Source organism: Octopus bimaculoides, chromosome 2, assembly GCF_046866305.1.
Source record: "Octopus bimaculoides isolate indiv1 chromosome 2, ASM4686630v1, whole genome shotgun sequence".
Taxonomy (NCBI): Eukaryota; Metazoa; Mollusca; class Cephalopoda; order Octopoda; family Octopodidae; genus Octopus; species Octopus bimaculoides.
Window position 1 is genome coordinate 165075091 of NC_142929.1, and position 27376 is coordinate 165102466.

The 27376-nt window shown below is 32.6% G+C and overlaps 1 protein-coding gene across 1 annotated transcript; it reads left to right on the forward strand.

The window, feature by feature from the left end:
* Positions 1 to 911: 911 nt before the first annotated feature.
* On the forward strand, positions 912 to 27376 carry LOC106869795 (alpha-centractin). Its single transcript, XM_014915659.3, has 11 exons — positions 912 to 1003; positions 8070 to 8134; positions 12321 to 12396; positions 14658 to 14783; positions 15093 to 15217; positions 16563 to 16779; positions 17106 to 17198; positions 18140 to 18314; positions 20163 to 20224; positions 20559 to 20599; positions 22119 to 27376. Exons 1-11 carry the CDS (start codon positions 956 to 958, stop codon positions 22219 to 22221), a joined length of 1131 nt encoding a protein of 376 aa, XP_014771145.1. The 5' UTR covers positions 912 to 955; the 3' UTR covers positions 22222 to 27376.

A 27376-nucleotide genomic window follows, 5' to 3' on the forward strand; every position in this document is an offset into this window, starting at 1 on the left:
ACAGTTACGCGATATTGTTGTTGTCAGCCCTATTCGAGCAAACCCTTGATCACAGGCATTCCAGCCATGACCATTGCGACATTTTCAGGCAATAAGTTCATTTTTAAGACAGTAGGGTGTATTTTAAATGAGATTTGGTGGTTATTTTCATCCGCTCGAGCTAGAAATAATACGCTCCTATAGCAGCACATTGCTGTCATTAAGTAGCCTAAGATTAGCACAAACAGAGCAGACGTATGATCAAAGCACTTCAAGAGTTACAATATCGTCTTTTCCTAGGTGCAGGGAATCTAGAATAACATTATTCCACATATCCTTTTCTAAAAAAGTGGTGTGTGATTTGAGGGAAATTAGGTTGCTATTTCTAGCAGGTCGAGCGACCACGTGGAGGTTTTGTTGTTCTTGTAGTTTAACGTTGGAGCAGTGGCGAGCGTCATTGCGTAATTGACACGTATTTGTTAGTTTTGTAGAGTTGTCTTCCAACCCAGCTGTGCGTACAGATCAAAGATATGTGTTCCAATAGGCCAATCTGTACAAGATGCACTACACGAGCAAAAAGCCATCAGTTGGTGCCTTATTTCACAAAACAATGGGTTATGGTACTTCTTCGCGCTTATTCTTGCATTCCACTTTTTTAACGTGTTGTCTTGAATAAATAAATAAATAACTCCTATTAAACCAGCTAGTATCACGAGTTACGTCCCTTGTTATTTCACGTTGCACATCCATGACAAATAGACCGCAGAAATTTTACAAATAAATTTTTTTTTTTCATTTAAAATAATTCAGTTACACATACTTTTGTAAGCTAAAAAAATATTCTATAATATTTAGAAGCTTATACTAGTTTCATTAATTTAAATATTTTCTTAATGACATACTTAACACCTTCCCAGCGAACCTAGCGGAACACATACGGTTAGTTGGTAGATGTGCAAAGAGATTCTGATACTGAATGGAATCATACGATGTTATAGCTAACCAGCCTGTTGTTATTGACAACGTAAGTATTGCAATTAATGACAAAAAGAGATAGTGGCAATGTTACATGTTTATATATTTAACTTAAATATTTCTGTCTAACTGTGATCATTTGGGATGTTCCGTCAAATGTTGTCTCTATGACTCATCTTTTTGTACTATTATCAGCTTCTTAGCTAATTATTCTTACGATCAATTGGAATATTATCTATTTTAACTCATAGAAAGATTGATCTAATATCCGACAATAATTTTAAGATTTCCAATTATTTAAAAATGGAAAAAATAATTGTCTGTAGTCAGGGAACTTTTGATATAAGTACGACTAAATTATAAGTCATCTAGCACTGACTGCAACTTCCGTTATCTCCATTACTCTCACCACTACTTCAATTGTACCCAGCCTTACAAAAATTTATATATAAATATGGATATATTTTTTGTTTTTATTTTTTATTTTACTTAATTTTTTTTTATCCAACTTGCCGAATATTATTATCTTAAAAAGATAACGAAATTCTAGATGACACACCCATCTGGTATCTTATAAAACTTAGTGCAGCTGCTAAGATGTCCTGTAAATCAGTATCGCTAAATTAGCCCTTTTATTGCCTTAAATTTGTAAATGCCGAAACAGGTTTTACTCTTTATGTACAGATTGACAACCATCATTTAGTCATTTACCTCGTCCACCCACACTTTCAACAAATGTCACAACGTCACTTGCTAAATTGACAATCCTGTTTTCAATTCACACACACATTATATATATATATATATATATATATATATATATATATATATATATATATATATATCAATAATTTTTAAAACTATTCTCTTAAATCAGTTAAATTTCTGTTTTCCTTCGATTTTCATTCTTACGATTTTTTTCATCATTTTTGGAATACTTAGCTATATTTCTAAGTGATTTTCTAGACTTACTTGAAATTATTACCGTCTAAAAATTCATTTATAGCAGTTTTTAATGGAATATGAAGTCAATTCAGTCCAAAAGATTATTAATGTTAGTAATAACTTTGATGCATATCTTATATTTAAAATGATAGAAATGGAGCAATATGATTTCTTACATTAACCCTGGTTTTACATACTCGGAGGGAGGGTCATTATTGATCAACTTGACCCCGCTTTTGTTTAGTTCTTTTATCGATTAGTTTAGTTCTTTTATCGATTATGGAAGCATAAAAAGCTGATTCGATATCGGGGATTGGAAATTAGAACGTAAAGAGACGTATCTAAATTTGACAATATGTTCTGTCCTGTGTTTTACCGTAATCAGCGAAGAAAGTACTCTGGAAAGTACGAAAACACTGAAATAATCATTAAATCAAATAAAACCAATCACTTAACGAAATTTATCTAGTAATTATCTCCCTTCGAATCTCAAAACATTTTTCAATGAAACAAAAATTTTAGTATTTTAATTATTTTATGCAACGTTTTTATTGTAAACTCCTTGCTACGATTATTAGGTGAGTTAAGCCTCATCTGGTCACTGAGATTGAATCAAATTCCAGTGTGTTATACAAATTATAACCCAGATAATCAGTATCCAGTTTGGCATTAAACACTTCCATATTCGAATCTTCTCGGGGTCAACATAACCTTTAATTTCGACAGAAGATTTCGAGTTTTGGCAAAAGTATTAGTTATTTATTGATTGGAATGGCTACTGGCCAAGCTGTAAGAGTCAGCGCTATGTATTTTGTCGCAAGGCTGATTGCCCCTCATTATGATTAAGTTCATCTTACTGTAAATAGATACCCCCATGTGACAGAGATCACCTTTGTTGGCCGCTCAGGGCTGTATGAATGATGAGTTATTTGCTTCTAATGCTGAGCTCAGAATCTTACAGCATTATTTGCGAACTATCACGGCTCTCAGAACATACATATTCCAGTGTTTTTTTCCTATATGTATTGCTCAAATGCTATAAATACTGTCTCATCATCATCCTTATCAATCTTAGCATAGGTAGAATAGATTTAATGTGCAGTATTAAATAACACTACTTTAAATACAATGACACTATATGCATTACAGCTATATCATATGCATTACTGAGAGTTATAAAGCAAAGTATTGCATTCAGTTTTCAGTGGTATCAAATTATGTGATATTATACATATTGTACACAGGTAACAAAAATAACACATTGTCTACAATAATACTATTAATGTAACTTTCTCAGAAGTAATAATTTTATTCATATCACATATATTGCTCAAAGATAACATTGCTCAGATACACAAAATTTATTACCACCATTATTTTAATGTCCTTCCATTTTTTTGGATGAAGTCCAGTATCTTCATTTCATATCGTCAATTGATCATCCTCTACCATGAGTATCTTCTACTGACACCTAGGGGTCATTCTCTATTCATATTACATGTTTATATCAAGATAGCCATCTTTCATTTATTTATTGGCTGATGTGTTTAATGCTCAGTTGCTTTCTCAATTTGGGGTTTATCTTTCAGCTAACTCAACATCATATATCCAGTAAACATCAACATTTAACGATTTGACTGGGGACTGGCGAACCAGATGGCTACACCGGACTCCAATCTGATCTGGCAGAGTTTCTACAGCTGAGTTTCTGCCCTTCCTTACGCCAACCACTCCAAGAGTGTAGTGCGTGCTTTTTACGTGCCACCGACACGAGGGCCAGTTTGGTGGTACTGGCAACGGCCACGCTCAAATGGTGTTTTGTACGTGCCACCTGCACAGGAGTCAGTCCAGTGTTTTGTTCACATGCCACCGGCACAAGTGCCAGTAAGGCGAAGCTGGAAACGATCACACTCAAATGGTGTTTTTTACGTGCCACCTGCACAGGAGTCAGTCCAGTGTTTTGTTCACATGCCACCGGCACAAGTGCCAGTAAGGCGAAGCTGGAAACGATCACACTCAAATGGTGCTTTTTATGTGCCACCGCTGCTTTGGCAGTGATCCCGCTCGGATGGTGCTGTTAGTGCACCGCTGGCTCGGGTGCCAGTCATCGGATTTGGTTCAGCTTCGATCTTACTTGCCCCAACAGGTCTTCGCAAGCTGAGCTTAATGTCCAATGAAGGAAGGTTGGCATGGGTGCTAGTCGTCGAATTTGGTTCGATTTCGATTTCACTTGCCTCAATAGGTCTTCGCAAGCAGGGTTTTGTGTCCAAAGAAGGAAAGGAAAGGAAAGATGTTTGTCTTATTTTTCTTGAGGTGCTACAAATCTTCTGCATTCAATGTTTGTGTTTCACTGTATGCAGATATCACGCAATCATGCAACATGCATTGTTATAAAATCATATTTTCTTCAGATTGATCAGACTTGTTTTATGGGGTTAAGTTTATTTATACCTTTACTATTCCAACTAGTAGGGCACTTCCATCAAAAGAAAACAGTTTCCATACTTGGAATTGAACTTGTCTGCCTTGGTGAAAGCCAGGAACCCTAGCTACTAGTCTTTTCTGAGATCTTTTCATTCAAATGTGAGAAATATTCTTTCGTAGTGACAAAATTGGTGTGATTTGAAATGACAATCTAATAATTGCTGTAACAAAGGCATCTTTAGTGTAATTTATCAATGACTTATATATATATATATATATATATATATATATATATATATATATATATATATACGTATGTATGTGGTGAAAAAGAGAAGCTTGAATGTGAGCAATTACACATTCCAATAGCTTTTACCTAGTTACATGATAGTTAATAAATTTATTATGGACATCATTTGGGTACCAGGTGTTAATGTCATACTTTAAAACCAAGCAAAACATGAGCTGTCAAGTTTTTAAAAATGTTTGTAATCAATAGAAATTGATCTTTTAGTTGCATGATTGTCAAAGAATCAATATATTTCTCTTTTTTAAAATTATAATTTTAAAATTGTAACACTTTCTGAAAATGTTAATTCTTTTGATAACAATAGTTAACCTTATTGATGAATGAATTAGTAACATGAATTTGTTTTTAAAATCATTTCATTGTACATGCCCCCCACACTGTGTTTGGCTTCTAAATACTATAGGTACTTTAACTACAATATTTAGAAGAAGAACACAATATGAGGATTATGAATAAAGTTTTCTATCAAAATCTCAATGTAGAAATTTCTGAAAAATTCTGTTAAACTAATCAGTTTTTATTATCATTGATTTAGATTTTTTTTGTGACATGTTTTCTGTAATTTTCTGGTTCCTAAGAACTTATTTTGCAAGGTGAAATCTTTAATAACAGCTAACACTATGTACTCAGTGATGGCTCTGTATTCAGGTGATTGTAGGGCATAAACAGTTACATCAGTTAAACTGATAGTTATATAAATTATAGATTTTTTTTTGGAAGTAAAACTTATTCTGTGTTAACACTGTATAGATAATCAATAACAAACTAATACTTTGTATTTTTTTTTTTAGCTCTTTAATATGTTTTGTGAAAAGTTTTCATGTATTCACACTTTTTGTTTGGTGTCAGATTTTTATAGCATGTAGGCACTCTGTCAGTTGTTTCTAATATTCAATCTTCCTCTTCTCTCGAATTAATTTGGATTTACCCATATGATAGTTTTAAAATTATAATCCCAGCCTTTTGACTCCTACTTTCAATGTTAAATAACCATTATTTTTTAACTGTTGTGGATGAGTATTCACGTTTTTCATCTATTTTTCCATATACTGATAGTAGTGCTCATTCCGTTATTAGTAATTGGAAGGTTTTGTTTAATCTTTTTGGATTTCCTGCTGTTATTCATAGTGATAATGCTAAATGTTTTTGTATCTAAAGAACTTAAACAATTTCTGTATGATAAGGGTATAGCGATTACTCATTCTGCTGTGTACAATCCTCGTGGAAATGCTCAATGTGAAAGGTATAATGGAGTAATATGCAATTCCATTAAATTGGCCTTACGTAGCAGAAATTTACCAGTTTCTCAATGGGAAGTCGTGCTTCCAGAAGTTTTACATTCGCAACGTTCATTATTATGCACAGCAACTAATGAAACCCTGCATGAGAGATTCTTTAAATTTCCCAGATGTTCTATGTGTGGTGTTTCTGTTCCTACTTGGTTAATGCAAGGACCTGACAAAGTGTTTGTTAAACGACATGTATGCAATAAGTATGATCTATTAGTAGATGAAGCCCAATTGGTACAAATTAACCCTAACCACGGGAGGGTGCAGTAGCAAGATGGATGTGAAAGTACTGTGTCCATTAAAGATTAAAGATTTAGCTCCTACTGGCAAAATGACTGAGGAGTATCAGTTAAGTAAGGATCAAACTGATGTTGCTGACACTGATTCTCAAGTGCATGAACACTGTTGTGGTTTTCAGATACCATGATTGATTCTGACCCACCTACACCAGCTCAAGAACCAGAACCTCAAACTATTTTGCACTGGTGTTCATCCAGAACAAAAGAAGTTCCCGATAGGTTAAATTTATGATTGATGATGTGTTACGCTCATGAAATGTTTCATTATTACGTTGTTGTGATTGGCTCATGGTTATGTTTGTATTTTGCATTTTGTTAATTAATTGTTTTTTTTTAGGGGGAAAAATGTGACTTTGATTGTCTCGATTGCTGTTATTTTCCTGCAGTGCAACTATGCAAAGTTCTGTTCTGTTTACAGCACATGTTCAGTGTTAGTTTTTAGTTAGACTAACAACTTGCTGCATAAAACTGTTATTGCATTGAAGTTTAGTTTTGCTTACAATTTAACAATCTTTGTTTGTATTGTAGATTACTGTATTTTTAGTTGATTAAAACCTTTTAAACTTAGATATTCCAGTTTGGGTTTATAACAATGCTCAGATGGGTTGAGTGCTTATGGTAAGTCAAACATTTCCATGAAGCTTAAGGCACAAACAATAAAAAAAAGTTGTGATTTCAGTGCTTATATCTAACCTGAAGAAAGACCATGATATTACTTAAATTTGAACACAAGGCTTTTTTGTCTCATTTTAATCATTGAATAAATCTTTATAGCTTATAACTTGTTCATAATTTTTTGACTAATGTTAGATTTTAAATTTAAGCTACACAAATTGTGGTACCTTTTTTTTTCAGGAAATAAAGTGAAATTACTGATGAAATTAGTTATTCGTAAGTCTTGAGATATATCTCTCTATTCACAAGCATTATCAATTGAAGTCTTGAGGTTGGTGATATTGGCAAAATTCTTTATTGGATATTGGTCAGCTGGAGGAGATGTCCTCCTGGGGCTAAAAGCAACAGTAACATCCACCCCTAGGGGTCAGCCACACTTAAGTGGCAATATACTACACTATATATATATTATTTTATCAAATCAACTGGATAATTTGTCTTCTGCATTTTTATCTCATTTGCAGCTTCACTTACTTTAAAATATTAACAGTAAAAATTTCTTCAGTTTCCACTTGAATCTCCTTTTATTTTAATAGTTATGATTAGTGGCATTTGTTTTGGTTGTAATCTTCAATTTGCTAAGACAAAATAGATTTCATTACAGTCATGATACTTCTTTTATTTCCTGTTTGGACATCTGAAGCTGATATAGCTTTACCCTTTTCCTTATAGTCATCTTTTTTTTCTTATAATTGTTTACGTTGTTGCTTCATTCATTCATTTTCAAGCCTTGGTGTTTTTTTGCTTCAGTGTCATGTCTTTCAATAACTTCAAATTTATCATCCAAGATTAGCATTTTCTTTCTTCCTAATACTAGAACTTCTATTGTCTGTCTTTCTCTCATCTGTACTTACTGAGGTTAGATTATGTATTATATTTAGATGAAGTGAAGCAATATGATCACTACATGGAAGCATAAGATTCACATCACATTTATTATAACATAACTAATTTGATGTTTGAAAATACAACTGGATGGTTTTTCCACATAAACCTTTGAAACTATTGCCATGCTAAATGATGTTTTGGGGATTGGTATTAATTTAAAACCATATTAATTTGAAAACCATGTTCTTCAGATTCATGCCAACTAACTGAATTGATTTTATTTTCAGATGATGAGTTTATTTAGAAATGAAAAATGTAAACTTTAAAGATAATTTTTTTTTTCAGGGGTCTGGGGTAATCAAAGCTGGATTTGCTGGGGACCAAATTCCAAAATATAATTTCCCAAATTTGTAAGTGTTTTATCTTTCTTTTTCAAAAAAACAAACTTAAAACTGATCAATTTAGAATATTGTTTTATTTTTTTATTCTCATTATCATTATTGTTATTCTTTTTATCCTTCTGAGATAAATAAAGTATATACCAACCAAGTACTGTAGTTGAAATAATTGACTAACTTTGGGGCAGAATCATCATCATCATCATCATCATCATCATCAATGATGATGATGAGGACTCTGCCCCAGTTTTGAACAACGACCCCCAGTACTTGCTTCTAACTCTGATACTTACTTTGTCTCCTTTGCAAACTGCTAAATTATGGGGATGTAAATAAACCAAAACTGCTTCTCAACTGGTGGGCAGACAGACATGAATACAAAGACACACACATATACACACACATACTTATAAAAACATGATGGGTCTCTTTCACTTTTCCAAATCCACTCTTGGCCTTATAGTAGAAGACAGTTGCTCAAGGTGCCACACAGTGGAACTGAACCTGAACCATGCCTATGCCTCATGTAAATCTTTCATATGTAACTGAACTTTAAAATACATTCTAGTACTATAATCAAGTTTCAAAGAAGTAATGAGTTGTAGCAGTGATTTCTTTTTAGCATTTTATATTATAATGTAATTTATACATTAATTAGCCAAATTCAAATTAAACAAATTTAACCAAAGCTGAGTGGATAAGCTGATGGACTATGAAGTTCAAATCTTTGGGAGGAGTTTTAGGTTTTCTGTGCAAGATATATTCTGTATGGCCTTGGCTAGTTTTCTTTTTTATCAGTGACTTAACAGTGTAAGGTGATTAGTTACAGATACTAATCATCATCGAAAAATGGAAAATGCTAATACTTTAGCTCAAGAAATGAAGACACCCGTTCCAATAACCGCAAGTAGTCTAGATAAACACTTAAAAAACATGTCTGGTTCTAAAAATGATTTTATCTGTTTTACAGAATTAAAGGGAACTGATCTTGCAACTTCTTATTAAATTATTAATCCATGCAGCATGGAGTAGAGGTAAGCTGCTGGTCAATCAAGTCCCTGCCGTAGTTTCAATTCCTGGCTTATGATAGTGTTATTATTAGAGGCTTGGACAGCGTAACAGCTTATTTCTCCCCTTCCTTGTTAATCCTTATAGCTGTTTAAGAAACCAGTATTGCATTAAGTTTGATTACAAGGTGAGCACTGGAACTTGATTGGGGTGGGAAGGCAATGGAGAAGGTTGAAGTGTGTGTATATCTTTTAATGGTTTAGTCAGGAGATTGACATTTATTTCATTGTCACTATCTTGATCTCTAATTAATACCTTAGTTCTTATTACTAATTAATGCTTTAGTTTTTATTAAGTTTCTAGATCAAGCACTATGTATAATGCTATATCATTTTACATTTACTTTTTCTGTACCTACTAATGTGACAAAATTTATCCATAATATATTTCCCTATGACTCTATAGTTTAACAACTTCATGATCTTATATCTAACAATAATAGATTACCAATGTATTTCAATTAATTCAGAAAGGTTTAGTAAAATAATTAGCTTTTATTCATTTTCTTGTCAGTTGTTAAGCAAACCTTAAATCAAAAACAAATATTCTCATCAATCAGTTGTGGTTTTGAGGTATATTTGGCTGCTGTTTATTGCAGGCTGACCTCATAGATGTTCCCTCTTAGGTGGTGTTTGGATTACAACTTAAAAAATAGTTATATAAAACTTTGATGAAATTTTTACCACCCAATATCTCATATTATCATTCATGTAGAACAATTTCTTTTGCAATGAATTGTTTCATGTGGATTGTCTGGAGTGGGCTGGTAACCTGGGATCATTTGTAGTGTTAGGTGATTGCTATCAAAAGCGTTAACTTTTTATATATTTCTCATAACATATTCCACACACACACATACTCTCTCTCTCTCTCTCTCTCTCTCTCTGTTATATATATGTGTGTGTGTGTGTAGGTGGTTGTGTGTGTATGTCAAATCATCCAAATTATCCTAGCATGCAACATAAATGTTAAAAAATATTGCTGCTGCTGCTTGTTAGTTTTACATCTGGTACATGGCTCAGTGGTTAGAGCATTGGGCTTGCAATCATAAAGTTGTAAGTTTGATTCCTGGACCAGTCAGTGTGTTGTGTTCTTGAGCAAGATACATTATTTCTTGTTGCTCTAGTTCACTCAGCTGTAGAAATGGGTTGCGATGTCACTAGTGCCAAACTATATCAGCCTTTGCCTTTCCCTTGGTATGGAGAGGGCAACTACTGGTCTTCCACAAACAACCGTGACTGAAGGGTGTTTTTACCATCATCATCTATGCCATCATATTTACATTTACTTTTCCCATGCTGGCATGGGTTGAAGAGAATGAGTTGTTCTGTGTCTGAATTCCCTTCATGACACCAACCCTTGCTCGTTTTCAAGTAAAGTATTTTATTCATGTCTTTGCACATTCAAGTGTTGATTTGCTGAACTTTCTGTTTATGTTGTACATAAACATAGTTCAATGTGAAAACCTGTAGAGACAAAGACACACATCCTCATTGTTTTAACATCCTACTTTTCCATGTTTGCTTGGGCCAGATGAAACTTGTTGAGGCAGATTTTCTATGACCTGATGCTCTTCCTGTCAGCAACTTTCATCTTCCAAGGAAGGTAATGTAAGTAAATTGTTGTGCTTGATGATGATGATGAATCCAGGTAAACTTACAAAAGACTGACATGTCATGTATAAAAATGTAAATATCACCTAAGTCCTATGATTTTTTTTAAGGTCCAATGCTTGAGAAATGAGTAAGAAATAAATCTTCTGCATAATCTTTGGTCTATCTCAAGTAACATTCCTAGATATTTCAAGTATTCTTGATAGTTGAATTGACTGAGGCAATGTAGTTTAAAGTGTTCTATCCAGAAACCTTATGTAACACTTAGAGCAGATTTGAATTGCTTGTAATGAGCAAGTAGTCCAATACCTTATCAACTTTGCCTTATTATCAAAAATACAAAGACAAAAGTACTTGGAATAAGCTGTAATACTTTCACATTAACGCAACATAATATTGACATAATAAAGAAAGCAAAGGATGTGGGGATACACACACTGCCTCTTTCCCCCTCTCTAATTGTACATAGCCACCTTATTTGGCCAACACAATGAAACAACACCACTATAGTACAAACACTAAACCCATCTTGGGTTATATCATTTCTACCTGGTCTTTGAATCTCAACACAACAAACTGCAAATAAACAGAAAATACTGTACATCACAAATCAACTCCACTATGTAACTAAATTACTTGAAACTTCACCATGGCAAATATGAGGTACACTTTAGTACTGCAGTGAACTCTAACTTTCATTGTCCTTTTCATTTCCTAAATCCATGATATATGTTTATCACTATCTCAATAGCATTTTAAAAACTATTTCTTTCACTCAGTCTAAACAAACACAAAGAAATCAACAGCAGCTTAAATAACATCATAAAAATAAGGGCTGAGTATCAGGAATTGTCATGCTACAGTTAAATCCACTTTGCCATCCTTGTTGTGGTGACCACCAGAATATTCATCATACAGGAACAGAATGGGTAGGGAAAATACAACATATCCCTATTGCAACACAGTAGCCCATTCATCGAGAGATCCTCTTAGTGGCTACTTGCACTTCTAAAAATAGCATCCAAATCTCGCACAAATCAATGCTTAGAAAATGGAAGGACGCATTGGATATTGAATAATGTTGTTATCGATATATTACTCTTGAAACAATAATAATGACTGGATGGTCACAGCTGGAACACTTTTGAATATAAGTTTACTCATTGTGGGCTGATCTGAAGTAAACAATAACCACCATTACTGCATATTAGAGTATACTGTATGACTATCAATTAGGTGGAAGCATTGTATATCTGGAGCACTGAATCTGTGGCATTTACTTGTTCAATTGACATACCATAGGTCTGTTCAGCCAGTACTGACCTAGGGTTAACAACAATAACTATATGTGCCATAAGTTGACTTAATCAGGGCTAACCTAAGACAAAAATAACCAGATCAAGGTGATAATTGAAATCAATTCTGGTTATATTAGTGTTAGAGCAAAATACGAAATGTTATATAAAAGTTTTTAATATGAATTTATCATTAGACATTTTCTGTTCTTTTCTTAACAGTATAGGACGGCCAAAACATGTCCGAGTTATGGCAGGAGCTTTGGAGGGTGAAACTTTCCTGGGACCGGAAGCAGAGGTTTGTAATTTACTTTGGTCTTGATATTTTCATTGTCTTCTGTGTGATTGTATTGCCATTTTGCACTCTAAATTTGTTTTTTTGTTTTCCATTGTGAAAGCTGCAACTGGTTTTGCTGAATGATAGATGGTTTGTATAATATCATTGGCATTGTGTGTCATCATCATCATCGTTGTCGTTTAACATCAGTCTTCCATGCTAGCTAATAATAATCACACTTAATTGTAACTAGTATAAGCCACCTGGCTGTATTTAAGAATCGTAAGATAATGATATTGAACTAACTAATAACAAAATAAAAAGTACCGTTCATCATTTGGTATTTGTCACTGATGAGATTTGTCCTATGTGACAAATTTTTACCCAATGGCAGTGTCTATTTTTCCTGCCATATTTAAATCTTACTTCTATCATATCTTCCTTAACTTATTCTCTGGTATTGATGAACATCATAGAATCTGAAACTACTGTACTTTAAGGTGGGATAGACAAAAAAATACTCATGGGATGATTGGTGTAGTCATAGTTTTAGCCTGTAGGAGCACTGTATAATTAAGAAAAGTGTTTCCTTAACTTGTATTGATGAATTCAACTGTTTTCATGAGCTTGGAATTCAGTGTCAAACCACTCCTTTGAATCACTATTTGAAGATAAAGTCTTTAGAGATACTAAAAGTTACAGTACTTTATGAACAAACAAACCTATATGTCTTTCTATTTTTAAGGTGGTAGGGTGTGGTTTAATAAATTGACTGTTATTTTTAGTAGGTTGAGCGACCATATAGCAGTGGTTTTCAGTATTGTTGGTGTACTAGAAATTAAATATGAATAATTACTGTCACACTGGAGATGAAATATAAAAAAAAATACTGATTTTGCATAACATCATTTAATGTCTTTTCCATGGCATAGATTGGATGGTTTGACAGAAGTTGCCCAGCTAGGGAGCTGTCCAGACTCCAGTTGTCTGTTTTGGCATGGTTTCTATGGCTGCTTACCCTTTCTAACACCAACCACTTTACAGAGTGTGCTGGGTGCTTTCTATGTACTGGCACATGTGCATTTTATGTGGCACTGGCACCTGCAAAAGACATGCCTGCTGTATGGATGATTGCAATTTCACTTAGCTTGGCACATCTTTTCAAGTACAGTAAATTGCCACAACTCCTGGTCTCTTAATATTTCCTTGGTGAGGCCCAGCATCTGAAGATCCTTTCTCACCATTTTGTCTCACATCTTCCTGGGTCTACCCCTTCCACAATTGAGAGTGGCTCTTCTTTAAACAGCTGTCTTCATCCGTATGAATCATGTGGCCAAACCAGCACAGTCTTTTCACTTGCACACGACATCTGATGCTTCTTATACCCAGTTGTCTTCTTAAATCATTTACACTCTGTTGTGTGTGCACACTGACAATACCCATCCAGCAGAGCATGCTAGATTCATTTCTTTCGAGCCTTTTCAAGTCAAAGCCCATGTTTCACTGTCATGTAACGTAGCTGTACATACACAGGAATCACACAATCTTCCTTCAAGTTTTAAAGTTAAAAATTAGAAAAAGATATATAGCGTATGCCTTGTTTTAGTAATTACACTTCTGTCAATCAATATTATGAATAACATGTTTTTCAAGATGTTCAGTATTAATATGGATTTTATAAAGCCTAAATGCTTTTTTATGAAAATATCTACTTCACACATAGAGGCAGTTGGCTTAGTGGTTAGGGTATTGGACTAATGATCATAAGATTGTGGTTTTGATTCCTGGACTAGGCGATGCATTATGTTCTTGAGCAAAACACTTCATTTCACATTGCTCCAGTCCATGCAGCTGCTAAAAATGATTAATCTTGTAACAGATTGGCGTCCTACCCAGGGAGGAATATAAAAGCCAGGGAAACTGACCCTAATCTTCTTATGGAGTAATGTGAACTAACCATAACCATCCACTTCACACATAGATACTTCTTGTGACACATTTGTGTACTGTGGAATACCATTTATGAATCACTAATATCAAAGCTCTCCACTGTTGCTTGAGTTAGGTTGTAATATTTAGATAAATCCCCCATGGGGTCAATCACTCAATCCCTCAATTATTATTGGAATAAAATGTTTGAATTATTGCTTAAGTATTTCAATCATAAGCAAAAGTAGAGAAAAAATATTAAAAAAATTTCTTTATAAATAATTTATTTTGATTAGATTCTATTTTAATTCCTATTTTATTTTTTAAATTTTTGTGTACTATTTTTTTTGCAGGAATACAGAGGTTTGTTGACCATTAAATACCCTATGGAACATGGTATAATCCGTGATTGGAATGACATGGAAAGAATCTGGCAGTATATCTATTCAAAAGACCAACTACAGACATTTGCAGAGGAGGTAGACAGATTTATTAAGAGCGTTCTATTTATTTCTGCAATATGTTCATTGATTCTGTCTTTTATATTTAAGGATATTTTGTGATAATTGTAAAAGTACTATTTATACTAGACAAAAAGAATAAGGTCTTAGCATTGAAATGTTTTGGGTTCTCAATATATCACAGCAGAATGAAACTTAGGGCATGTTGTGATGTAAGTTGATATAATTAAACTTTAAATCCTTCTTTCAAAATTAAACACTGATGTCCATATTAAATGTATCTTTTGCTACAAATGGTTAAAAAAAGATTATTTTTATTTTTTACAGCACCCTGTCTTATTGACAGAGGCACCACTAAATCCTCGTCGAAACCGAGAGAAGGCTGCTGAAATTTTCTTTGAAACTTTTAATGTACCAGCACTATATATCTCCATGCAAGCTGTTCTCAGTTTGTACGTTTCTTAATTTTGTTTCTTAATGATACATTTTAGAGTAGTAGAAATGCTGGAGAAATTCGATATTAGTGTTAAATACACTACATTGTTTAGTTGCATTCTATTTAGTTCTCAGTTCAAATTCTATCTAGGTCTGTGAAATAAGTACCAGTAACATATTTGACCAGTTCAACTTTCTGTTCTCAAGCAAAGATTAATCACATGCTTTGTCAAAAGCAATGAATAATTAAATCTTGATTTTTAAAAATTGCATGAATTATTGTAAAATTTTAGATTATCCTTTGAGTAGAGGGTGAAATCAATTCAAGAAAAAAAAAAAATGCTTTTCAATAAATTTTCTTTTAGCTGATTCATTAATTCATAAATATGTATTACAGTATTACTATTTATGAATTAATGCATATTCTAGTATTGAAAATAGTAAACACAAGGTACAGTTGTTATAGTGCTGAACTGCTGATTAAAAATTTAATTATTTCTGCTTCTACTCTTATGACTGCAATCATTGTGTTGTGCACCTGTGTAAGTTACTTGAGTGTGCTTGGCTGACAAGTTTTTATTTATTCTTTATTAAGTGTATCCTACTTCAAAAACAAAATGTAAGAACTATCCTGTCTGTGATACCATGAAACAATGATGTAAGACAGAGACTGTCTCTAGCATTTGTTTTATAGAAAAACGCCTTTATTAAATTTGAATTTGAACATGATTTATATATAATTTTGCTCTATTAAAAATGAAACTGATTTTACTCCTATTGGGTAGATAGCCTTGATCAGCTCTGTTAAGTAGACCCATAACACAGTTGATTGAAAACATTTGCTATCAGTGTTTCTAACCATGAATTTTCTCCTTTTTATTGTGAAGTGTATAATCATGAGATTTTGGTGTAAAAATGGTTCATATTTTTAAGATGGCTACTTATTGTGTATTGGGCTGTCAAACAAAAAGGTCACTTGATTGCATATTGTGATTTGAATGTAGCTAAGAATGTCTTAGTTATGCAACTCACATGACAGAATACATTTTCAAATGTCTTACTTTTCTTTCTCTAAAACAGTTTAAAGAATAGAAATAACCATACCACTCTCAAAGGAGTAGCACCATAAAATTGTGCATTTTATTGTCTTGGGTACAGCTTGGAGAGAGTGATTATTTCGACCTAGCTAACTAACTCTAAATACTTTACATGATGACCAAAATGTTGATAAGAAATACTATATTTTCAAAATTGTAAAGAATTTGTTAGTGATTACATTTAGCAAGTTAGGCAAAATCTTCTTTCAAATTCATTTTGTTTTCATTACTTTTGACTTATTTTATTTTTGTTTTTGCTTTTTAGATATGCCACAGGACGTACCACAGGATTGGTCCTGGATGCTGGAGATGGTGTCACCCATGCTGTACCTATCTATGAGGGCTTTGCTATGCCTCATAGCATAATGCGAGTTGATGTAGCAGGACGAGATGTCACTAGGTACTTAAGACTTCTCCTTAAAAAGGAAGGTTATGATTTTCACACCTCTGCGGAGCTTGAGGTTGTAAAAGCTATTAAAGAGGTATGTATTTAATTTATATCCAACCCATTCACATTTTCAATTTGATATTGTCAGCCAAATTCCATCATGTTTTATTAGGCTTAAAATAACTCCTATCCTAGAAACATTTAACTGCATAAATTTAAAAATTCTAAATTTCTGTATGAGATATGTTTAGAATTTTTGATTTAAAGTTTTGTAGTGCAGTGAGAAATTACAATCCATAGGTCTGTATTGACTAAATATTAGCATAATATAATTAATTTCTTTGATATTTCAAACATAATAATTAATATATATATTTTTGTGATAAATAATAAGCTACATTTGTATATTCTTATTTTCAGAAAATATGTTATCTTCCTTTAAACCCAACTAAAGAAGAAGGTGTTGAAACAGAGAAGGTTGCTTACACATTGCCTGATGGAAATACTATAGAGGTTAGGTTCTACATTGACTTCCTTTGAAGAGAGTTTTGAAAGTTATTTGGCTTATCCTAAACTGGGCAGCTGGTTAACAAAGATTAACATGTGATTGAGTAAAAATCATAGTCATTTTATTCATTTTGATAGTAAGTGAGGAAAAAAAAAGATAATTTGGTTTACAGCTTATACGATGTTTTGATGTTTTTCTAAAAATGGGATTGTGTTGATGTGAGCTGTTTATGGAAGTAAACTTCAAGCAAATAAAGCTAGCTACCTGGTTTCCATTTCTTATTGTATGTCATTGCAAAAAGCATAAATATTATAAACTTGCATATCACTTAAAATATCAAGCTTCATCATCATCATCATTTAATATCTGTTGTCCATGCTAGCATGGGTTGAATGGTTTGACCAGAACTGGCAAGCTGTACCAGACTCCATTCTGATTTGGCATGGTTTCTATCGCTGGATGCCTTTCCTAATGCCAACCACTTTATGGAGTGTACTGGGTGCTTTTATGTGGCATCACATGGGTGCTTTTATGTGGCACCACACATGTGCTTTTGTGACGCTTTTACATGACACCACATGGCACTTTTATATGGCACCACACGGGTGCTTATGTGGCACTGTCATGAGTGCTTTACACTACCATAGTGACCAGTCTTAACACTTCTGAGTTACAAATTTGACCACGACCAACATCACACTCCTGAAGAAGAATATCTCTTCTAGGTTGGGTTGTCCTTATCATACTATATAGAAACAAAAATCTTCAGTGGTGCCTGAACTCTACCAAAGACAATATCAGATATGATTTTGAGTTAATGTGGTAAATAATGGTTTAATTGAAAACTATAAACAAATCATTAAAAATGAAGTTCCTCAGTTGGAAAGCACTTGTGCTTACTGATGTAATTCAGTTGTTTGTATTATTTTCTCCTTTTTCATTGCAGATTGGTCCAGCGAGGTTCCGTGCTCCTGAGTTGTTGTTTAAACCTGACCAAATTGGAGAGGAATGTGAAGGAATTCATGAATGTTTAGTCTATTCGATACGCAAATCCGATTTAGACTTGAGAAAAGTGCTTTACTCAAATATTGTTTTGTCTGGGGGATCCACATTGTTCAAAGGTATTATTAAACTATGACCTATTTATTCTTAGTATCAAAAAGAATCATTTTAGGTGGAGAGGTTAGCAATGATAATATGGTGGCAGATAGTATCAAAGGTTTTTTATTGATGCTTCATGTATGTATGTATGAATTAGGAGTGAAACCTCTGTAGTAGACTGAGATAAAGTTATGTGTATTGTCAAAGGACACAGCACAAAGGATATAGTAGTCAGAGATTTACTCAGCTCAATACCTCAATGTAATGTGATCCAGTACTTTAATTTTATAAGCTATGAAATGTAATAACAAAGATTTCATATATTGGCACAGTATCAGATAACTTCAGGGAAGGAACAAATTGATCTTGGTGCTTGGCTGGTATTTTGTTTTTTGACCCAGGATGGATTTGAACTCAGAACATAAAAAGACTTAATTAAATGTTTCAAGGTAATTTTTATGATGCATTACTGGTTCTCTCAATCCACCTCTACAATAATATGAATAATGGTTTAACATTATGGCATAAGGCCAGTGATTTGCGGAGAGGAGATAAGTGTTTAACTGGTCCTTATTTTATTGACCCCGAAAGGATGAAAGACAAAGTTGACTTTGGTGGAATTTGAACTCAAAATGTAGAGAGAGATGAAATGCAGCTAAGCATTTTGTCCTTCATGCTAATGATTCTGCCAGCTCATTACCCTAATAATAGTATTCACATAGAGTCAAAAATTTTAATAGGCATCCTCTAACCCCCCCCCCCCCCCCCCCCAACAACAAACAAACTTGAGATGTTAGGATGAAAGGCATAGTTGATCTCAGCAGGATTTGAACTTTTATGTTCTGAGTTCAGATCCTGCCAGTTTCAATTTTGCCTTTCATCTATTTAAAGGTGGATTTAATTGTGGTCTTGTATCTTCATATTACTGTGAAATTTATATGGCAGCTGTTATCAGTTAAGAAATTAGAGTTACCTACCTTGATATACATTACACCAATGGTTTTTTAGCACACATGCACACAAACAAACAAACAAAAAGAACGCAGCTCCGATAACTGATAGAATCAACGTCTATTAAAGAAGTTGCAAGAAGCAACGAAAATTTTAGAAAAAATAGTTAAGTAAATGAATGGAAATTGAACCAATGAGTGTGTTAATAAGACATTAAAACAGAATGACTCTCCCCAGATGCAATAAAAACTTGAGCATAAAGTTAATAAAGAAAGCACTTTTGATAACCCGAGTTGAGTGAGTATTGGAATATCAACAGAAGAGTTAGCAGTTCTGTCTCTGTCACTGGCACTGTGGTGTATTCATGGTCAGGAAACTCGTAAACAGAACTGTTCAGCTATCTAACTGTAAGCAGTTACTAGTTAGCATAAATCCCTACTTTCAGTACTGGTATTGTGAATTTGGTAGTTGCCGCTGTTGTTTAGGTGAATTGGCAGAATCGTTAGTTTGGTAGTTAATCATCTTTTGAGAATATAATTGTGCTGCAAATGAAGTCTGCTGAGCTACGTTAACATAAACTGACTAAATGATGAGGAAATATATTTTCAGTGGTGCTGCTCTTATGACGCATGAATTATAACAGCCACCAACACTACCATATATAAATACATCTAACCTCTCTCCAGTTGCTTCACTTGCAAAAAATAACTGTTACATCTTTCTTGAACCACACCCTACCTTTGAAAAAATGGAAAATATATTGTATAAAAAGGTTACTGAGTGATTTATGCATCATATCAAGACGTTTTTTTTTTTTAATATGTATTATCTTTGTGTTTATGTTTATGTACAAGTGTAGTAATATATATCAAGTGGAGCATTTTCACTTCTTAATCCTAAATTTCATATTTTCCCAGGCTTTGGTGACAGACTTTTGACAGAAGTAAAGAAATTAGCACCAAAAGATTTGAGAATTAGGGTATGTTGAGATTATTTTCTTGTTCATAATATTAAAATTTTTCACAAAAAATTCTGTTGAAGAAAATTATGTTAAAGATATTGTTCTAAGTCTGTTTTGCTTTGTATTGATCCTTTACAAAAAAACATAAGAAACTAGTTATGGGCATGATTATAGAACTAGTCATATAAATGGTCTAAACTTAATTAAGGCTAGTCTAGTAGCTAGACTAAACTGATACTAATCATATAGTTAAATTAAATTTAAACTAGTAATTTGTTTCCAAAAGAAGTGAAAAATGACAGGTACATGAATATTTTCAAACATATATATATATAATTTTTTTCTGTTTTAGATATCTGCACCCCAAGAGAGACTGTATTCCACATGGATTGGGTAAGTTTCTTTGATATTAGTTATTCTAGTTGCTATTTTTGTTTCACAAACATTTTAGCATATTTTTCTTTCTTTGTATCTGTTTATATATTTAGTCTCTTCCTTTGTTTACTATCTTATTCTATGACTTTCTTAATAACAATTGTTACCATTAGCTAACATTACAAGTCCACACCACCACCACCACATACTTCATTGGCTTCCCTTTAATACCTGACAGGTTCACAACACCTCTCCTTGTCACCTTCATATATTCAGACAACAACTACCTATCTCCACTGAGGCTGCTGTCAACTATTACACATGTTAATAACACATGTTAATTTCCTTTTTCATCCTCTGCCTATCATGTTCCTCTACTTTAACCATTATCTTAAAATAATACATGTTTACACTTGATCTAACCTTTACACTTGTCTAAAGTATCAACTATAGCTTGCATCCACTTCCTTCACATACATTGATATAACCTACCACTCTGACTGTCATCCTTTACTATCACCATAACACCATAACCTACTAACCTACCTCTACTCTGTCCATATTATAACCAACCTGTAACTGCTACTTACTATCACACATCTGTATCACTATGACCTACTCTAATCCTGCAACCACCTACATCTATAATGTCTCTTAATGAGCCAATGAGGAAGTTTCTATTCAATCAAATGACTCAGTAGAAATAGCAACCAAATTCCATGAAATATACTATATTGTCTTAGAAAAGAAGGTCACATTGAACAATGTAATCTCTAGCATACAAAAAAATGGGATGATCACAATTGGAACACCAGTCTACTCAATTGACAAATCAAGTGCTGAACAACAACATCTCTATGAGTGATTCCGTTTATAGCTTTCTTCTTGCAACAATACATCTAGTTCACATAACCTTTTCCTTTTTTTACTTGAAAGATATACAATATGTAAAATTCCATGAATTTCAATACATCCTATTTGTTCACTTGTAAAAAAAAAAATCCATATATCTGTGATGGTTTGCATATTGATTTTGTTCACACGTTTAAAATGAATGTTATTCAATTTCACTGTAAATTTCTTAGATAAATGCATATAGATGTATTTTCTTTCACTATTGAGAATGTTACATGTTCAAAGGAACCTATCTTATATACAAACTTTGAGCCTAAAAGGACAAACTCTTTATTGCTGGAGCCTTAATGTAAAATACATCATCATTATTTAATGTAGACATTAAATATTCCATGCTGGCATTGGTTGGATAATTGACAGGTTCCAATGGGTTTGAGGACTGCACTGTGCTTCAGTATCTGTTCTGGAATGGTTTCTATTTTAATATATGGATGTTTTTCTTAATGCCAGCCACTTTAAGGCTATCATAATTATTTGGTGGCTATATCATAGCACTTATAGCAAAGCTGTAACTGTTGGGATATTAATAATGTTATTTTTATTAATTTTCTTGTAGTAATGTTTTTAAACTGTTGTGAGTTAATTATTTACTGTTTTCTTTTTTTTTTAAAAATTATTTTAGTGGTTCAATCCTGGCATCATTGGATACTTTTAAGAAGATGTGGGTTTCAAAGAGAGAGTACAATGAAGAAGGAGTGAAAGCAGTTCACCGAAAGATGTTTTAAAAACATGGCAATCATTTCTCTCTACACCAGCTACAATTAATAAACACAGCCTACCCCTATGCATGTGAAGTTTATGTAACATAATGATTTTTGTGTCTGTGTATATATTTACCATTCTATTTATCTGTTTGACAGAACAAAAGATGAAAGAAACTTAAAATGTTTTCTTCTCAGAATGTTCCACTCTACTAAACAGCACTAGGGGGGTAGTGACTAGAATCGTGCCCAGGAGATCTGAAATTTATTAAATGAAATGAAGGGAGAAACAATTACTGAAAATATAAAAAAATATTTATTTTATGAAAATAATAGAAACCCATTGACTTATCATTTTCTGTTTAGAATTCTTTTGATTTATTTCTTGCTTACTTCAAAGACAACAAGAACAACAAAACCCTTGACCCTTCCCCCATACAAAAGATAATAAACAAATTATTTCATCTCTCATTTATATTTAAAAGTAATTTTCTCCTGGTGAGTGAGTGAGTGGATGAAAGTTGGTTTAATATTTAGTTAATTTCTTTTCTATGCTTTTCTCATTTCATTTAAACAGATATTGCTACTATAGATATCTAGAGAAGGGACACTTAGATGGGAGAAGACAATTTTTATTTTTTCACTTTTCATTTTAAACATCTGCTCAAGTTTGTACCTTCTTTATGTTTGGCCAAACATCTTGATTTATTTAATCTTTTGCTATTGCTTGATGATAAAATAGTTATTTTGTCCTTTCTATTTCATCCCATTGCAAAAAAAAAAAATCTAGAAAAACCTGGAAAAAAAATAACAAAATAATGATCCAAAACAAAGAAATTTGCAAAGTCATTCAAAAGAAATTTAAAGAAAGGCTCCTCTGAATCGGGGGAGTCTCAAATTATATATTGTTTATTGGGATTTGTTTGACAGTTGAACATAATGATTTAGCAGAGCTAAATGATTATTTCTCCATGATATGATGCCTTGCCATCTATCATACAAGCTAACTCTGTGATGCATTCCGACTAATATGAACAAAGAAGATAATGTTTTCTTTCATGTTTACTTCTATACCAATACCAATTATTTTTATCTCTTTCTGGTGATGTTCTAGTTTGTTCCTCTAAAGTTTTAATTGTTGCCTCATTGAAGGTGAACCATAATCAAATGAGCTTTGCAAGTTATTGTCACCAGTTGTTCTTATAGACCGATTCTTCAGATTGTGTCTGCTTTCATTATTTGCTGAAGGCATAAAAATGAAAACAAAGAAAGAGGTAATTATAATGTTAAATTCTTTACTTGAAGAAAATTTTAGTTGTTATTTTTAGTTGTACTTGTTAACCGATCTTTGGTTTAGAACCATTAATTACATTTATATTTCTGGAGACACCTTTTGAATTTTGTGTCTTGAATGTTGTTTTAGAGTATTTTCATTGCAGAATTTCAAAAGTACTTAATTGCATTTTAGGTATGTTGTAAATCTGTTTCATTTTATTTTCAAACGTAGAAAGCTTTGCATTACTTGAGAGAGTCAGCCTGAAATCTTTCATTGTTCAAAATAATCAAAAAGCTCGAGGATGGATTATGATTAATCAAAAAAATTGAAAGCATCAAGTAAACTACTCTGTTAAAAAAATGCTTTTGGTTTTCCATACTGTCTTGGTGAATGACCAATTCCTAACTTTTTGTTGAGCAAACAATAAACTTTGTAAATCTCAACCAACTTTTAAGCTTTGTGATTTCTCTGTTAATTCTGGTACCAGTGATATTGTTGCATCTTAAAACTCTGAAGTGTTACTGTTTGCTGAGATGTTAGGGAATATATTGGACATAATAATATAGGATTAGATATGACAGGTTCTGTTATTCAATACAAAGCAATAGTGTCGCATTAATTATAGGATATAGTCTTGTATAGAACAAGACAGAATCTATTACAATTTAAGATATAATGCAGTCTATTATAGAACAAGTTGAGGAACAGTTTCGTACACAACATACCTTACTGCAGTCTTACATGTAGAACAGAGAGTAAATTACATTGTAATTACAAATTAAAATATAGCACAGTTTGGTATAGAGCAGGCAGTAATATTATTATAGAACTAATCACAGTAACATCTGTTATAGGAAAGGCTATAAAAATGTGTTTTATGGAACATGTTACACAATGTTATAGAAGAGGTAATAATGCGATGTTATTGAAGAGGACTTTAATGAATTAGATTTTACACATATAATATGAAATCAAAATGTTGGTTAGAGATAACATGTTTCTGCTTTTACAATAGTCTCTTTAATTTACATGCGTGGCTTAATTCTTATTTCATAAATTTTAATTGCACATATGGTATTTTTTCACATTGTTTACTCTATCTGCTATACTAATATCATTTTACAATCTTCTGAGTTTGTTTCATATTTTAAAACATTTCACAATTATATTTTGTCTATTTTGAGTTTGCCGTCAGTTAATTATATTTTTATTGATTTAGGCTTTTTCTTTGAATTGTCTTCATTGCAATTGGAATAAATATTGCGACTTTATATATATAATTATTATTATTATTGGGGGCCACATTGATCATGCCAGTGGAATCATGATTTGAGATTTAGTGATAAGTAATCTTTTCACACTTAATGGGCTTTGTGAAGGATTCTTGCAGAATAGAAGATAAGTTTTAAGCAACTTGCTATCTAGATCTCAGCTTATGGTATTGTTCTCAGTACTCCAGTGACTAAAGGAATTAATATGTCCCTAATTGTTTTTCAGTTCATTTGTCAAATTGACATATTTCTAAATCTTGTCTGTTTCCTTTCACGTTGAAGTGGTTGTTTGTTTCTATTGCAATAACATCTGGTTCTTGTATCTTCTTTACATGGTCACTTAGCTCTAACAATTACTAGAAAGATCTTACAAAATTTATTTTTAATACTGCCTTCTGATTGGCTCACAGAATCAAAGGAGCATTGAACAAAAGTCCTTACAGTGTTTGTTCAGGCTTTTTGCTGCCAGAGTTCAAATTCTGCCACGGTCAGCTTTGCCTGTCATTCTTCTGGGATCAACAAAATAAAGTACCAGTCAAGTACTTGGGTCAATTTAAATAAATTCCCTCTCCCTGTGCTAGAAACATTATTTTTATAAGGGCATTGGAGTGGCCAAATTGCAGTATTTAGTTACATTACTTTGTGTTCTGAGTTCAAATCTTACCAGTCAACTTTACTGTCATCCATCCAAGGTCTATAAAATAGATGCCAGTCAAGTACATGGCTTGATTTCAATGACTAAATCCTTCTTAAAATTTGTGGCAAAAGTAACAACACACTTGACTAAATGCTTTACATTCTGAAGTTTTGTGTTGCAACAATTCTGAGTTCAAATCCAGGATTGACTTTGTCTTTCATTCTTCAGTTTGATAAAATAATACCAGGGAATTGCTGGGAATGATTAACCCAATGTACATTCTTTTTCTAATAATTACTTTTGTCTAAGAGAAGGAAAATCATTATTAATATTACTATAAGACTAGAAAAGTAACTGATTAATATTAAACAATCTATTAAATTTTAAAAAAAGTGATAATAAACTATATTACATTATCATTTCTGAAATTCAAAATATTTCCTAAACATAACATAACATGATAGATTGTCTTTTAAGTTCTTTAAGACTATTTTCATTTTCTTTTAAGTTAAGACTTTATTATTTCTATTTTCTTTTAAAACATTTCATGTCACGATTGTTTCACTTGGCAGTATCTTGTTATAAACTGATAAATAAATAATTGAAAATAATATTTACTTGAGTATTGTTTTATCAGATTTTCCCTCTGAGTTAACTTGTTTTCTGTATTGGAAATGTTTATCGATATTGTTTTTTTGTTGATGTTTCTAGAATTATGGTAATTGTTGTGTGGCCCCAGCCAGATTTTCCTGATCAGAGCTAAGGCACAGCATTCTAGGCATATTGTTAGTATATATCTGCCTTGCCAAGTTGTATTAAACTTTGGACTTCTGGCTGTGACTATATCTTTATTATGGGAGGATGAATGCTGCTATTGTGGTCAACAATGGTAGGGAATTTGTTAAGAGAGAGAGAGAGAGAGGGTTTTGGATGCTACATAAAGCTTGCCATAAAACTACAGACAATTTCCCTAATTTTCATCTGTTTAGTCTTAACATTTGTGTTAATCTAGGGAGCATAAGTTGTGTACCAATTTCTATTGTGCCCAGGTTCTCTTTCTAATTGGAAAGTCTGTTGATCTGTTACATGTTCCATGCACCGTTTTATCATGGTGAATATTCTTTAGAGATTGTATCAAACTAACTACTGTCAGGTGTTTAGCATTTCACACTGTTCCTATGTCCTACACACACACACACATACACATTTCTTTTGGCGAATAGGTCTCCTGACATGTCTTCATTTTCAAGTTGTTAAAAGTTGTATTGATATATGAGTCATAATTGGTTACCTCCATGAATAGTTAATTTTCTCACTAATATTAGCGTCTTATAATATCAACAGTTAACCATATTTTGGGGGGATTCTACAACACATTTAAGTTTATCTGTAAAGTAATTTTGTGGGCTTAAACATTGTTAGAGAGAGAGGGTGTGTGTTTATAATTTTGACTTATTTTAATGTTTTATTGTAAGTCATGGAATCCTTTAACTTAATGTTTTAGCCCTAAAATTTCTTTATAACAAACATAAATATGCTTTCAGTTGTAGCAAAAGTTTTATTTCTGTAGAATGTGTTACGAAATTTAAGTGATGATGTAAATTTTCAAGTTTATATTAAAGGTAGTATGAGTATCATCAATCATTTATACACACATGCAGACACAATAAATACATATATATTAGCCATTATAAATTTATTAACTGTATTTTTATGCTATTTTGTGAGGTTAAATTTTATGCAGCAATATTTTAAGAAATAAAATGAAGCATATAGAAAAGAATTGATGCAATGTTTGAAGTAGTCTGAGAAGATTTATTGAAAAAGCCTAAACTGTTTAATGTCTGTGTTATTTTCCTTCTGTGTCCCATAAATAGAGCTAACATGCAACATTTATCTATTTTACTGTCTGGACAGAGAACAAGATTGAGGTTGCTAGTGTGTTGAAGGGGTGATTTAAAATAAAATGAAATAAATTCTCATTAATTAATACTC

Bases quoted from the DNA above. Each gene is read 5' to 3' on its own strand.
- LOC106869795 (XM_014915659.3), top strand. From the start codon at position 956: ATGGAATCATACGATGTTATAGCTAACCAGCCTGTTGTTATTGACAAC. The intron at 18,315-20,162 runs GTATTATTAAAC...ATATTTTCCCAG, and splicing joins GGGATCCACATTGTTCAAAG to GCTTTGGTGACAGACTTTTG. The intron at 20,225-20,558 runs GTATGTTGAGAT...TTTCTGTTTTAG, and splicing joins CAAAAGATTTGAGAATTAGG to ATATCTGCACCCCAAGAGAG.